The sequence below is a fragment of the Mytilus edulis genome, chromosome 1, assembly GCF_963676685.1.
Source record: "Mytilus edulis chromosome 1, xbMytEdul2.2, whole genome shotgun sequence".
In the NCBI taxonomy this organism is placed as follows: Eukaryota; Metazoa; Mollusca; class Bivalvia; order Mytilida; family Mytilidae; genus Mytilus; species Mytilus edulis.
In genome coordinates this window covers 59,300,035-59,314,538 of record NC_092344.1, presented here as the reverse complement: position 1 = coordinate 59,314,538, position 14,504 = coordinate 59,300,035, and the positions used below count along the sequence as shown (strand labels likewise).

At 31.5% G+C, this 14,504-nt stretch overlaps 1 protein-coding gene across 1 annotated transcript; it reads right to left on the bottom strand.

The window, feature by feature from the left end:
• Positions 1-11,568: 11,568 nt before the first annotated feature.
• Positions 11,569-14,073, bottom strand: LOC139524197 (toll-like receptor 4). The gene has a single exon (XM_071318874.1). The coding sequence runs from the start codon at positions 14,071-14,073 to the stop codon at positions 11,569-11,571; it is 2,505 nt and encodes an 834-aa protein (XP_071174975.1).
• Between the last annotated feature and the right edge of the window lie 431 nt (positions 14,074-14,504).

Here is a 14,504-nt window from a genome sequence, read left to right as displayed (position 1 = left end):
ATATTTTTTATTCAAAATGTATGATTTTACAGGTAACTAAAATTAAAGGTAAATAAAACCACAGGTAAAAAAGTTACATGTGTCTTTTTACCTATCACCTGGCATTGCTAGGTGTGAAATTTTAATTACTAAAACAACAGCCCCCAATAAAAGTTGTCAGTACATGTGTTGAAAGTAATAAAAGTGATATATGAAGACTCCCTTAAACAATAAATTATTTCCTGTCTATTTAACTGTGTGATAAAAACCTTCTTCATGCTGGAAATAGAAATTTTGAAGCAGGGACAAAAAGTTTTTATCTTTTACTACACATTAATCAATATAGATCCCTGTTTGTTTGAACTTACAATAGAAATAGAATTGAAAGCATTGAAAATGATTTGAACACTTTCTGTATTTAATTATTAATAGTAATTATAATTGACCAGGTAAAGATTGGTTTTTATAGTAATGACAACTCAAAATTTCAATCGACCAGTATTTGCCGGTATTTCCCAGTATTTGCCAGTATTTCCCGGTAATTACCGGTATTTACCACTGGCATGGTCAATACTAGTATTGACCACTTTTTTGCCAACCTTGACTATATGTCTCCATTCAATTCAAATGCATTGATCAACAAAAAAAGGGAGGTTCCAACCCCCAGAATCCCCCCCTGGATCCGCTACTGCTTTCTGTAACATTATCGCATGGCATTCCGGTGGTACTCTGCAAATTCCGGAAAATTCACCTCAATGGTACGTTTTCAGTGAATAACATTACAAAGTAGGGTACAAAACAATTATTTGGATACTGGAAAGTATATTGTGTAAAATGAAAAAGAAAAAACAACAAACTACAATGTAATGATAAAATTTCAAACATAATTCAGAAAGTTACTTTAAAAATGTTGACCTTTCCAAAACAGTGTTCATTATTTATACTGTTGAAATATTTTTATGCTTCATATTAAAATACATTGATCATGCTGCTGTTTTTCTTCTCTGTTAAGGCATATGCTAGAAAGATTTCATATCGAATGTACTACATTTGGGGTCCGACAACTGAAATCCGTGAACTTTTCACTCTTTGAACTTCTATTTGAGAACAATGTAAAAGGATCAATATATTAATCTGTTATTTTTCTCCATTGTTGAAGCATATGATAAAAAGATCATAACATCATTAACATGTCATTTTTCATATTGCATGTATTATCAGCCCTCTAGCCATGCGGCTCATGCTGTAATACATGAGATATGTAAAATGCCATGTTATAATCTGACAATTTATTTATGATTATTTTTTGCTGTATGTCTTATTTGCAAAAATTCAAGTTGTGCATATTAAAGGGGCATTAGCTGTCAAATTCATGTTCTCGAATTTGACTCAAATTCTAATATTTTATGTACATGATTGTATTACGTTCTAAAATGTATACGGTATCTAAATTTTAAAAAGTGTAAAAGATCAATAACAATTCACAATTCATTTACTGGCATGGGTAATATGTATCGGCATTTTATGTGTATTTAAGCCTAGGCACCTTCTAATTAACCACCAAGGTGACCACTTCTGACTGTCATTTTACTCAATAATATAAATATAAATAGAAAGTGATCACGTCTTGCAATTGGATTTTTCTAGGTCTCTTTGATTTCATATTATAGGTAAAAAAATATATGTTAATCATCATTTTTACCTGTATAAGAATGAGTTTTTGTGAATTGAATCAGTCAACCAAATTGTTTACCATTGTTTTTGACTTGAATCTGTTTTTGTTAAAATAGTTGAACATGCCTACATGTAGTTCATGCATTCCCATCTCTATTTAAGGGGTTAAGTTGACATTAATGTGGATTGAATGAGGTCAATTTATTCACTTGCAGGTGAATAATTCATCAGCATTGTTTCTTTGTCTATTTTGACAAAATTGAACCATTATTTCACTGTTTGAATTTCATAAATGATCGAACCATAACAAAAAATGTTAACTGATTTATTTCTTTTTGCTAATGTCCTTTTAATTTACCCCTGTCCATGCTCTGTTCGGTATTATTTTGGGTACATGGTTGTCTGTCAAGATGTTTATGATAGGACCTTCTAGGGTAGTCGAGTCAAGTTCTGCTGTATATCTTTCATTGTGAACTTCATTGATACATACACAGGAAAATAATTGCTGTCTTGTTTACTTTCAGATTCACAATTGTATAATGTATACTTGAAAACTACATCACAATGGAGAAAAGGCATCAAGAATCTTTACGTAAAAACTGGGTTTTTCTTATGGATAGTTTAATTTTGGAAGATCTTCTGGACTTAATGATAGAAAAAGAAATTTTTACACCAAGTATGGGAGAAGAAGTTAGTGTGAAACATACAAAAAAGGATAAAGCTACACAGTTTTTATTCACCTTAATAAGACGAGGACCTAAAGCTTTTGAAACATTTGTTGAATGTTTGAATGAATCCTCTCAAGACTTTATAGCTGACAAATTAATTTCAACTTTGAATGAAGAACCAATGCAGCAATAGTATATAAACATTTGTTTTGTAATATTTAACCATAGCTTGACTTCCATATATTGACAATTTACGTAACTCTTTTTAATACAATCATACATAAAATTCTGTACAAAAGTATTATTTGTATGTTTTAATTTTTGTCTCTCACACAAAGAATGTCAAGGGGCACACTTTATTCAGATACCACTGGAATTTGTAAGAACCTTGTTATTTTATATTTCTCAAGCCCCCTGTTATTTTTCAGGAGAATATATAGTGATTGCTTTGTCAATCTGTCTTTTCTGTCTGTGCTATCATTAACCATTTGGCCATCTGAATATTTTGAAATATATTGTTTCTTGATGGTAACTTAAATTTCCCTATTACTTATTGTTTTTTTGGTCAAAACTAGAGCAGTAACTTTTTTTTAAACTTTGGTTTCCTTGAAAATTGTAAAAAATAGTCAGCTTAGACAGACCATATATGTTTGGCATTTTTTCTCTCTTTTTTTCCTTTCAATTCATATGCAGTTTAGAGAACGTCTGTTTTCTTGTTTCAATCTAAGTCAATGGAATTTTGTATGGCTGCTGAATATGATTTAATCTTGAATGCCATTCACTCATTGTTCCCTGGCCTTATATTTACTCCTTGTTATATTGAAAGAATGTTCATCAATGAGAGCAAATGAAAATCACAATTAAACAAGGGAGGGCAAACATTTAGACCTCAATAATAGAAATGGTTCTACAGTGAATCTACACTATACCTAAAGCTTCAAACCACCCTAAGCTTAAACAAGTTTAAATGTTTGCACTCAAAATAAATTTAGAAACAATCATCCTTTCAATAATGTACCCAAAAGGCTGTTCTTTGACCCATAAGGGTTTACTTTTACAAAATGTGACTTGTTTCATTGGCACTCATACCACATCTTCTTATATCTATCAATATAACAGACTTTAATATTTCAATGACATCAATATTTTGCTTTGTACAAAAATGAAATTCAATCTATTCTAACTCCTTAACATAGTTATAATAACCCATTAAGTAGTTTGTATGTATTAAACATACTGGAAAAGATATTTTGAAAATTTTACTTCGCCATGGTATTTTGACCCCCTGCGGTATATTGAACCCCCTACTCAAGACCTTGAATTTCAAAAATTCTAGCTATTCTAACTCCTTAACATAGTTGTAATACTCCAATAAGTAGTTTGTATGAATTAAACATACTGGAAAAGATATTTTGAAAATTTTACTTCGCCATGGTATTTTGACCCCCCTGCGGTATATTGAACCCCCTACTCAAGACCTTGAATTTCAAAAATTCAATCTATTCTAACTCCTTTACATAGTTATAATACTCCAATAAGTAGTTTGTATGTATTTAACATACTGGAAAAGATATTTTGAAAATTTTACTTTAATAGCCATGGTATTTTGACCCCCCTGCGGTATATTGAACCCCCTACTATAGACCTTGAATTTCAAAAACTCAATCTATTCTAGCTTCTTTACATAGTTATAATAATCCAATAAGTAGTTTGTATGTATTAGATATGCTGGAAAAGATATTTTGAAAATTTTACTTTGCCATGGCATGTTATTTTGACCCCCCTACCATGGTATATTGAGCCCCCTACTATACATCTAAAGACCTTTAATGCTAAAATATCTAGCTCCTTTCCATATTTATTATACTCCAATAAGAAGTTTGTATTTATTTTAGTAGCTTGAAAAGATGTTTTGAAAATTTTACTTTTTAGATTAACTGAGCCATGGTAATTTGACCCCCTCCCCCTTTTTTTACCATGGAGAATCAAAACTTAAGTCTACCATTCTATATAAATATTACAAATTTCAAAAAATTAAAGTGTCCAAGCTACATGGTCTAGTTATAATGCTTTCAGAAGTTTTTTGATTGAAATTTTGTTGGTTAAGACTTCAGAGCACTAAATATACCAAGCAAATATTTTTCTTTTAACCAATCATTGAAAATTGACCTCCCCTTCTTGTATTAATGATTTTTAATATTTGATTAGCTTTTATATAATGTTAAATGTTTTATTAATCATCTAGAATTAAAAAAACAGGGGGGTTCAATTTACCATGGGGGTTCAATTTTCCATACAGGGGGGGTTCAATTTACCATGGGGGGGTTCAATTTACCATAGCGGTATTTTGACCCCGGGGTCATTTTACCATGGGGTTCAAAATACCATATGACACCGGTATTTACCGCCCCGGACAATACTCTCCAAGTGGTCAATACTGGCAAATACTGGTCAATTGACATTTTCATGGTTGTTTTTACTATTAATTGAAGTACAAACTTGATAAAAAGTTAAATATACTTAAACTTTAATTTTTATGCATGTGTCAGCTTATAAAATTAATCAATTTGATATGTTTTATTCATTTATAACACTTATTCCTACTGATTTAAAATTTAGTTATTCAAATTATGATACTGTATACTTAAGATATATATAAAAATGTACATATTATTTCAACATTTATAAATTAATATATTTTTTATTCAAAATGTATGATTTTACAGGTAACTAAAATTAAAGGTAAATAAAACCACAGGTAAAAAAGTTACATGTGTCTTTTTACCTATCACCTGGCATTGCTAGGTGTGAAATTTTAATTACTAAAACAACAGCCCCCAATAAAAGTTGTCAGTACATGTGTTGAAAGTAATAAAAGTGATATATGAAGACTCCCTTAAACAATAAATTATTTCCTGTCTATTTAACTGTGTGATAAAAACCTTCTTCATGCTGGAAATAGAAATTTTGAAGCAGGGACAAAAAGTTTTTATCTTTTACTACACATTAATCAATATAGATCCCTGTTTGTTTGAACTTACAATAGAAATAGAATTGAAAGCATTGAAAATGATTTGAACACTTTCTGTATTTAATTATTAATAGTAATTATAATTGACCAGGTAAAGATTGGTTTTTATAGTAATGACAACTCAAAATTTCAATCGACCAGTATTTGCCGGTATTTCCCAGTATTTGCCAGTATTTCCCGGTAATTACCGGTATTTACCACTGGCATGGTCAATACTAGTATTGACCACTTTTTTGCCAACCTTGACTATATGTCTCCATTCAATTCAAATGCATTGATCAACAAAAAAAGGGAGGTTCCAACCCCCAGAATCCCCCCCTGGATCCGCTACTGCTTTCTGTAACATTATCGCATGGCATTCCGGTGGTACTCTGCAAATTCCGGAAAATTCACCTCAATGGTACGTTTTCAGTGAATAACATTACAAAGTAGGGTACAAAACAATTATTTGGATACTGGAAAGTATATTGTGTAAAATGAAAAAGAAAAAACAACAAACTACAATGTAATGATAAAATTTCAAACATAATTCAGAAAGTTACTTTAAAAATGTTGACCTTTCCAAAACAGTGTTCATTATTTATACTGTTGAAATATTTTTATGCTTCATATTAAAATACATTGATCATGCTGCTGTTTTTCTTCTCTGTTAAGGCATATGCTAGAAAGATTTCATATCGAATGTACTACATTTGGGGTCCGACAACTGAAATCCGTGAACTTTTCACTCTTTGAACTTCTATTTGAGAACAATGTAAAAGGATCAATATATTAATCTGTTATTTTTCTCCATTGTTGAAGCATATGATAAAAAGATCATAACATCATTAACATGTCATTTTTCATATTGCATGTATTATCAGCCCTCTAGCCATGCGGCTCATGCTGTAATACATGAGATATGTAAAATGCCATGTTATAATCTGACAATTTATTTATGATTATTTTTTGCTGTATGTCTTATTTGCAAAAATTCAAGTTGTGCATATTAAAGGGGCATTAGCTGTCAAATTCATGTTCTCGAATTTGACTCAAATTCTAATATTTTATGTACATGATTGTATTACGTTCTAAAATGTATACGGTATCTAAATTTTAAAAAGTGTAAAAGATCAATAACAATTCACAATTCATTTACTGGCATGGGTAATATGTATCGGCATTTTATGTGTATTTAAGCCTAGGCACCTTCTAATTAACCACCAAGGTGACCACTTCTGACTGTCATTTTACTCAATAATATAAATATAAATAGAAAGTGATCACGTCTTGCAATTGGATTTTTCTAGGTCTCTTTGATTTCATATTATAGGTAAAAAAATATATGTTAATCATCATTTTTACCTGTATAAGAATGAGTTTTTGTGAATTGAATCAGTCAACCAAATTGTTTACCATTGTTTTTGACTTGAATCTGTTTTTGTTAAAATAGTTGAACATGCCTACATGTAGTTCATGCATTCCCATCTCTATTTAAGGGGTTAAGTTGACATTAATGTGGATTGAATGAGGTCAATTTATTCACTTGCAGGTGAATAATTCATCAGCATTGTTTCTTTGTCTATTTTGACAAAATTGAACCATTATTTCACTGTTTGAATTTCATAAATGATCGAACCATAACAAAAAATGTTAACTGATTTATTTCTTTTTGCTAATGTCCTTTTAATTTACCCCTGTCCATGCTCTGTTCGGTATTATTTTGGGTACATGGTTGTCTGTCAAGATGTTTATGATAGGACCTTCTAGGGTAGTCGAGTCAAGTTCTGCTGTATATCTTTCATTGTGAACTTCATTGATACATACACAGGAAAATAATTGCTGTCTTGTTTACTTTCAGATTCACAATTGTATAATGTATACTTGAAAACTACATCACAATGGAGAAAAGGCATCAAGAATCTTTACGTAAAAACTGGGTTTTTCTTATGGATAGTTTAATTTTGGAAGATCTTCTGGACTTAATGATAGAAAAAGAAATTTTTACACCAAGTATGGGAGAAGAAGTTAGTGTGAAACATACAAAAAAGGATAAAGCTACACAGTTTTTATTCACCTTAATAAGACGAGGACCTAAAGCTTTTGAAACATTTGTTGAATGTTTGAATGAATCCTCTCAAGACTTTATAGCTGACAAATTAATTTCAACTTTGAATGAAGAACCAATGCAGCAATAGTATATAAACATTTGTTTTGTAATATTTAACCATAGCTTGACTTCCATATATTGACAATTTACGTAACTCTTTTTAATACAATCATACATAAAATTCTGTACAAAAGTATTATTTGTATGTTTTAATTTTTGTCTCTCACACAAAGAATGTCAAGGGGCACACTTTATTCAGATACCACTGGAATTTGTAAGAACCTTGTTATTTTATATTTCTCAAGCCCCCTGTTATTTTTCAGGAGAATATATAGTGATTGCTTTGTCAATCTGTCTTTTCTGTCTGTGCTATCATTAACCATTTGGCCATCTGAATATTTTGAAATATATTGTTTCTTGATGGTAACTTAAATTTCCCTATTACTTATTGTTTTTTTGGTCAAAACTAGAGCAGTAACTTTTTTTTAAACTTTGGTTTCCTTGAAAATTGTAAAAAATAGTCAGCTTAGACAGACCATATATGTTTGGCATTTTTTCTCTCTTTTTTTCCTTTCAATTCATATGCAGTTTAGAGAACGTCTGTTTTCTTGTTTCAATCTAAGTCAATGGAATTTTGTATGGCTGCTGAATATGATTTAATCTTGAATGCCATTCACTCATTGTTCCCTGGCCTTATATTTACTCCTTGTTATATTGAAAGAATGTTCATCAATGAGAGCAAATGAAAATCACAATTAAACAAGGGAGGGCAAACATTTAGACCTCAATAATAGAAATGGTTCTACAGTGAATCTACACTATACCTAAAGCTTCAAACCACCCTAAGCTTAAACAAGTTTAAATGTTTGCACTCAAAATAAATTTAGAAACAATCATCCTTTCAATAATGTACCCAAAAGGCTGTTCTTTGACCCATAAGGGTTTACTTTTACAAAATGTGACTTGTTTCATTGGCACTCATACCACATCTTCTTATATCTATCAATATAACAGACTTTAATATTTCAATGACATCAATATTTTGCTTTGTACAAAAATGAAAAAAGGGCCAGATATAAACTTGCAGGCTTAACAATCATCATACCTATACACCATTACTGTAAATTCAGAAATTATTGCGAGGTTTTTATTATTGCGAATAATGCGACAGAGTTATAAACGCAATAATTAAAACTCGCATTTTGTAATATTTTAACTAAATTAAGCATGACTTTTCCCAAAATCATAAAAATTAAAATCGCATTTAAGTTGAAACTGACAAAATCGCAATAATAAATGCACGCAATAATTTCTGAATTTACAGTATTCACTTTAAGTCATTCTCCACTATGTTTCTCATTTCTAATTTGCTTTAATTGATAAGAAGTGATATCCGGTTTTAAAGATTGCAAAATATTTCTGAATTTATATTCAAACTTATTTGAGGTCAAATAGAGTTCGAACTATACGAGTTATTTTAAAAATAAATAAGAAAAATTATTGGCAAGATTAGATTATGCTTCTTTAAATGCTCTAAATTAACAGCTTTCAAGTGAGTATGTGTTCACAACTTTGTCCTTTAATACAAGTGCGTCTTTCTTCAAAGGTTTCAGTGAACTTGACAGTTTTCTCAATTCTGTGTGATGAAAAAGGTGCGTATTATAGTCGGTCACTTACGGTATATCTTTTCACTGCAAATTCCATTTCGTTTATATTTTACAGCTTAAAGTTGACGTAATAACATTCACATTACTAGAGTACCAATATCATGTATTAAATACATACATGCAGGTTAAGTGAAACATATTTTTAACTCAGTAATGACAGCTAAATCAAGATGCCTGAGAGGAAAAAAAAGTTGAAAATAATTAATTGAAGTGAATTCATTTGTATTTCTTTGACATCTGTTATCATAAAATTGTGCAAACTAATTGTCTTATTCATGTAAAAATTAATTTAGATAAAAGCACCCCTTAAATTATGTCAAACACCATTGACGACATAATTTACTTTTTGATCTTGAAGAAATTTCTAATTGATGTCATGATTTCTGTGGCTATTGGTATTTTTCAACTTCGAAAGTATGTTGTCAGCCCTTTAATAAAATATCTATGCTGGTTTATTTAAGTGTCTTAAACTCGAGCGCTCGAGCACAGGAATTTATTAAAGATTTTTTTGATTTTTTTTTTTTATTGTTTCCACTTAATTAATATCATGACAAATATTTTTTTTAATTTGTATACCATATACTTCAAAACACTACTGTAATGCCTTTTGGGATTCTGATTCTGGACCGATTTTCATATTTTGCTGTCTCGTATCAGAAAATCGCTGCAGATTAACTTAACACTTCTATATAGATATAAGAAGATGTGATATGAGTGCCAATGAGACAACTTTCCATCAAAGTCTCAATTTGTAAAAGTAAACCATAATAGGTCAAACGGTACGGTCGTCACTGAACACGGACTCATCACTCTAGCCTTATCTTACACCGAACATCAAGCCAATAACGGACCCAATAATTTACTAGTGCATGCAAAACCATTCCAACAGGAAAACCAACGGTCTAATCTATATAAAAACGAGAAACATTTATAAACCTCAACAAACGACAACCACTGAACATGTGATTCCTCACTCTATGCAGGGACTTTATAGATTAACTATACTAGTATAGAAAGTCCCTGCTCAATTCCTGATTTTACTATCCGTTGGTGGTTTTTTTTTCTGAATATTTATCGTAAAATCAGCATCCATAAAATGCCACTGATGCTGATAATCGATCAGTCGCTAATCATTCAATGGAAGATCACCAACAGCAAACAGAACGACACAAGTAATAAATAAGAATAACACAACTATCCACCAGAAACGTTACAAGTTAACGGGGATGTAATATACTCAATAGTTTATACACTCTTGACCAAACATGATAATTTGACTGTGAAACTTTACAACTCATGATATGATACGAATATGACGAAAATCGGAAATTGAAATTCTTGTTGTGCCAAGGTTAATTGATCTTAATTAGAAAAACATTCTGGAAAAAAATAAAATTGTGAAGCAAAACTATATGCATGTTTCACAAAATATCGTCAAGCAGTTCAGGAGCAATATAAATGAATATAAAAATGGAATGGATAAAGAGATCGAAGGACGTAAAACGGACATACATGTTATCTTAAACCAACGCGAAATATTCTCTAAAATTTATTAATCAAACAGATTAAAATTCACTCGCTCTCGTATAAGCATGACGAAATCAGAGATCTGTATTGTAATTCTATTGGTATGTAATATATGGTGTGATTTTGGTTTGCACTAAGGAGTAATCTCATATATTCCAAACCTAGTGATTTGTTTGAAGTTTAGTTTATCTGTAATAGACGAGAGCAATTCATCGATAAATGAATCACTAAAACATCAAATATACATATTAACATCCTTCCTTGTCTCTTGACAAACAAACCACATCGTATTATTTTATAATACATGTACTGGGTAGGACACACCCTTGTGTGAGTTATGTTTTATTAATGTGACTTCAAGAGTTTAAAATGTAGAAGTTTATGCATGAATAGAAGATGATACAAACACGAATTCTACAGTCCCCATGCAACTATAGGCACTGCATGCAGATGTGGATCCAGGGTTTTGAAAAAAATGAACCCGGGACCCTAACTAGGCAACGTTTGGAGTGAGACATGCATAAACCATGAATATATAGCTCAATAAGGGTGCCCACTAAATCCTCATCTTAGCAGGCTTCTATGCAAGATACCAATCCCTATAGCTAAATACGAAACGAAAAACGTTAGCAAAGGAAAAATTTATATGTTATATAGTAGTTTTTACTCTCAGTATAGGTTGAAACGTTGTCGCGGGCTGCTGGGGTCAAATAACTTAATAAATAAAGAGCATATTTTAAATATAATATAGATTTAATATAAACTAGACACATGTGTTATTAAATTCTTTGACTTTCAATTCGTGTTGAAAATATAAGGCATGGAGTATACTAATTCATTGATATGAAATGTTTGTTTTCAAAAAAATACTTATAGATTGTTTTAATCGGTCTAAATCAAGCATCGAGTCATTTCAACAGCTGATTCTACCGGCTATGACAGTTCTGACCATAAAGCTAGCTTTAATGTTTGCCATCCATTGTCTGATTCATTTTCGGGCCAAGTTACTCCTATAACATCTTTCCATATATGACAGAGTTCGTCTGGAATACATCCCATGTCTGCTTTTCCTGTAATAACAATTATTTTTTGTAAGAAATTAGCATCTTTCTCATATCTAGCACGATCTATTTCAAACCGTAGCCATTGTTCATCTTTAGAATCTTTTGATATGAAGAATATAACATGTCTGCTTTCGCTGATAGCATTTGCAATCGCTTCAGATTTCGACTCCCCAACAAGAAAGTCTCGATCTCCTATGCAAACCTTCATTTTCCACGTCTCTTCTAGTTTCGGACGTAAAGAGTTAATGACCCAACTTTGACTGTCTTCTGCATATGAAAGATACACATCATATTGACATTTCTGTCTCAATCCCTTTTCTACAACTCGTCGAAATTTTTTATAAATGTAAAACGTTATTTTCCACCTATAACTTATGATAATAGCAACAGGAACGGCACACACAAAGAACGCCACTATTAAACCGATTCCAACTTGAAGCCAGGTTTCACTGTCACAATGACTGAACAGGTCATGAAAGTTTGTATTTGCGTGTAATGTATTGATGACTGAACCGTTACTGAGGCGACAATCAAAATCTCTTTGGGGTCTGTCAAAATGTGTTTTCGTTGTGAACAACCACTTTACGAAATCCATGGTATCGCAGTTACAACTGAAGGTATTTCCACCCAAATACAGCTTTAACATTCTCGGGTATTGTTGATCTAACCACTTTCTTATTGTCTCATTAATTGACTGGATGTAGTTGTTCCTGAGATCTAGAAATTCTAAATTTGACAAAGCAGTTACTGCTGTCGGTATTTCGGTGAACGAATTTATCTTCATGTTAAGAATTCTTAGCTTATTGTTATACATAAATGCATTTTTAGGTAGAAACCACATATTGTTCGAAGATACATCCAAATTTTCTATTACTGGAAGAAGATTGAAAATGTCACATCCGCTTAATATAGCTTGCCCAAGTTTGATATTTTGCATGACGGCTACTGATAGGTTTTGAAAAAGACTTTTTACTTTTGAATGTTTCAAACAGTAAAGATTTGCATCAATTCCAGACATATTCATGAATTCAATATTGTGGTCACCATCAAAATATATCTGAGGAAAATAACTAGTTTGAAAATATGACACGTCCAGATGACGCAAATTCTGTGCTCTTTTGATCATCAAGTTTATCCGACTGTCCGTCGGAGTAAGATAATGTGAAAATCTCAGAGCTTCAAGGTTTGGAGGTAATGAAACCGTATAGGTATAAATATATTGGTCTTTATGCGGTGATACGTTTTGTCGAACTAGTGGATTATTTTCGTGTTGTAGTGTCTCGTATTGGTATTCTCCATCTGAGTTATTGTTACTCTGTATATAGTCAGAACCATAGTCAATATTTGAGTATTTGATTGGGTTGTATGAATAATCAAATACCCGTAGGTTAATTGTTCTTGATTGGAAAGTAATAAATTCCATTGTCTTAGATTTTCCATCGCGCATTGAAAACCTGTTCCCAGTAAAAACTATTCTTTTGAAACATTCTGGATGGTTGTAGGTCAACAAGGAGCCTGGTTCAAAATCAACAATACCGCTTTCTGCTAAAACTAAATCATCTACACATATAGTTTGTAAATATTTCATCATTTCTCTTGTGACTCTGACTGCATACGGATATTTGTTTGAATCCTGAAAATCAACAGTTACCCTTTTGAAAATTATAGATGTCATATTCTTATTTTGAAACGGATATAAAAGTTCTAATGCCCTCGATAGATGAATGAAAACGCCACAAAGTTCTAAAATCTGTAGATTCAAAAACGGTTTTAAAAAATTAGCTTCAACTATTTTCACTTTTTCACAATTGTTGAGATATATTTGTTTTACAGAAGGTGGCATGTCAACAAAAGTACCATTAAGCATTTCCTCAAGAGTACAGCTCGAAAATCGAACTGTATCAAGGTTCTTTAGTTTATATAATCCACTTGAGTTAAAGACTGGAAGATTCACTAGATCCAAGTATAAAGTTTGTAAATTTTTCATATCTCCGAAATACGGATACATCGTCAGTGTAGTATATTTGTGAGTTGTTACCTGGTTGCTTCCGATATCCAGATATCGCAGTTGTGGAGTATGACTAAATATTCCATTGGAGTAAGCTGTCGAAAGATTCAGTTTGTTATTATTCATAGACAATTTCACTAAATTGTGTAATCCAAAGAATGTATCAGCATCCAGGAAATACAGGTCGTTACTAGCAATTGTCAAAGCAGCTAACTGTGTATATCTTTCAAATGAATTGTTCCCGAGGATTTTAATTCTATTTTTACTTAAATCCAGCGCAAAAATGATATGATTTAGATCTTGCGGAACTCGTGTAAGTCCAAGGTTTGAACAATCAGCCGTTAATTCCAGTTTCTCTTGTTTCATGGTACATGATATTTTTCGTTGTCTACATGATTTTCCCGAAAAGATGATACAAACAAGTACTAAAATAAGCCTTTTTAATTTCATTTTAACATTAACTTTTTACGAATGATTTTGCAGAGAAGAACACTGTTAAGTTAAAATATTCAGATAAACTGATTGCCAGGAAGTAAGTTTCTTTTAACCCTATCATTTCAGTGAACTATCTTTTTAGTGGAGATAATTAACATGTGTTTTCGGAACACATACTTTTAAATCATAGGAAGTAAATATTTACATTCCTAATTTGTAAGTAAAAGTTGTGCTTGTTATTAACTGGACCCCTGCTGTTGTTACAATCTTATCTACACAGTATCAATCAGCGGGTGGCCAGTTAATGCTTGTTAAAGTTTTACTTGGTCGTCCGGTTACGAAGCTCTGGGTGGGGGTTTCCG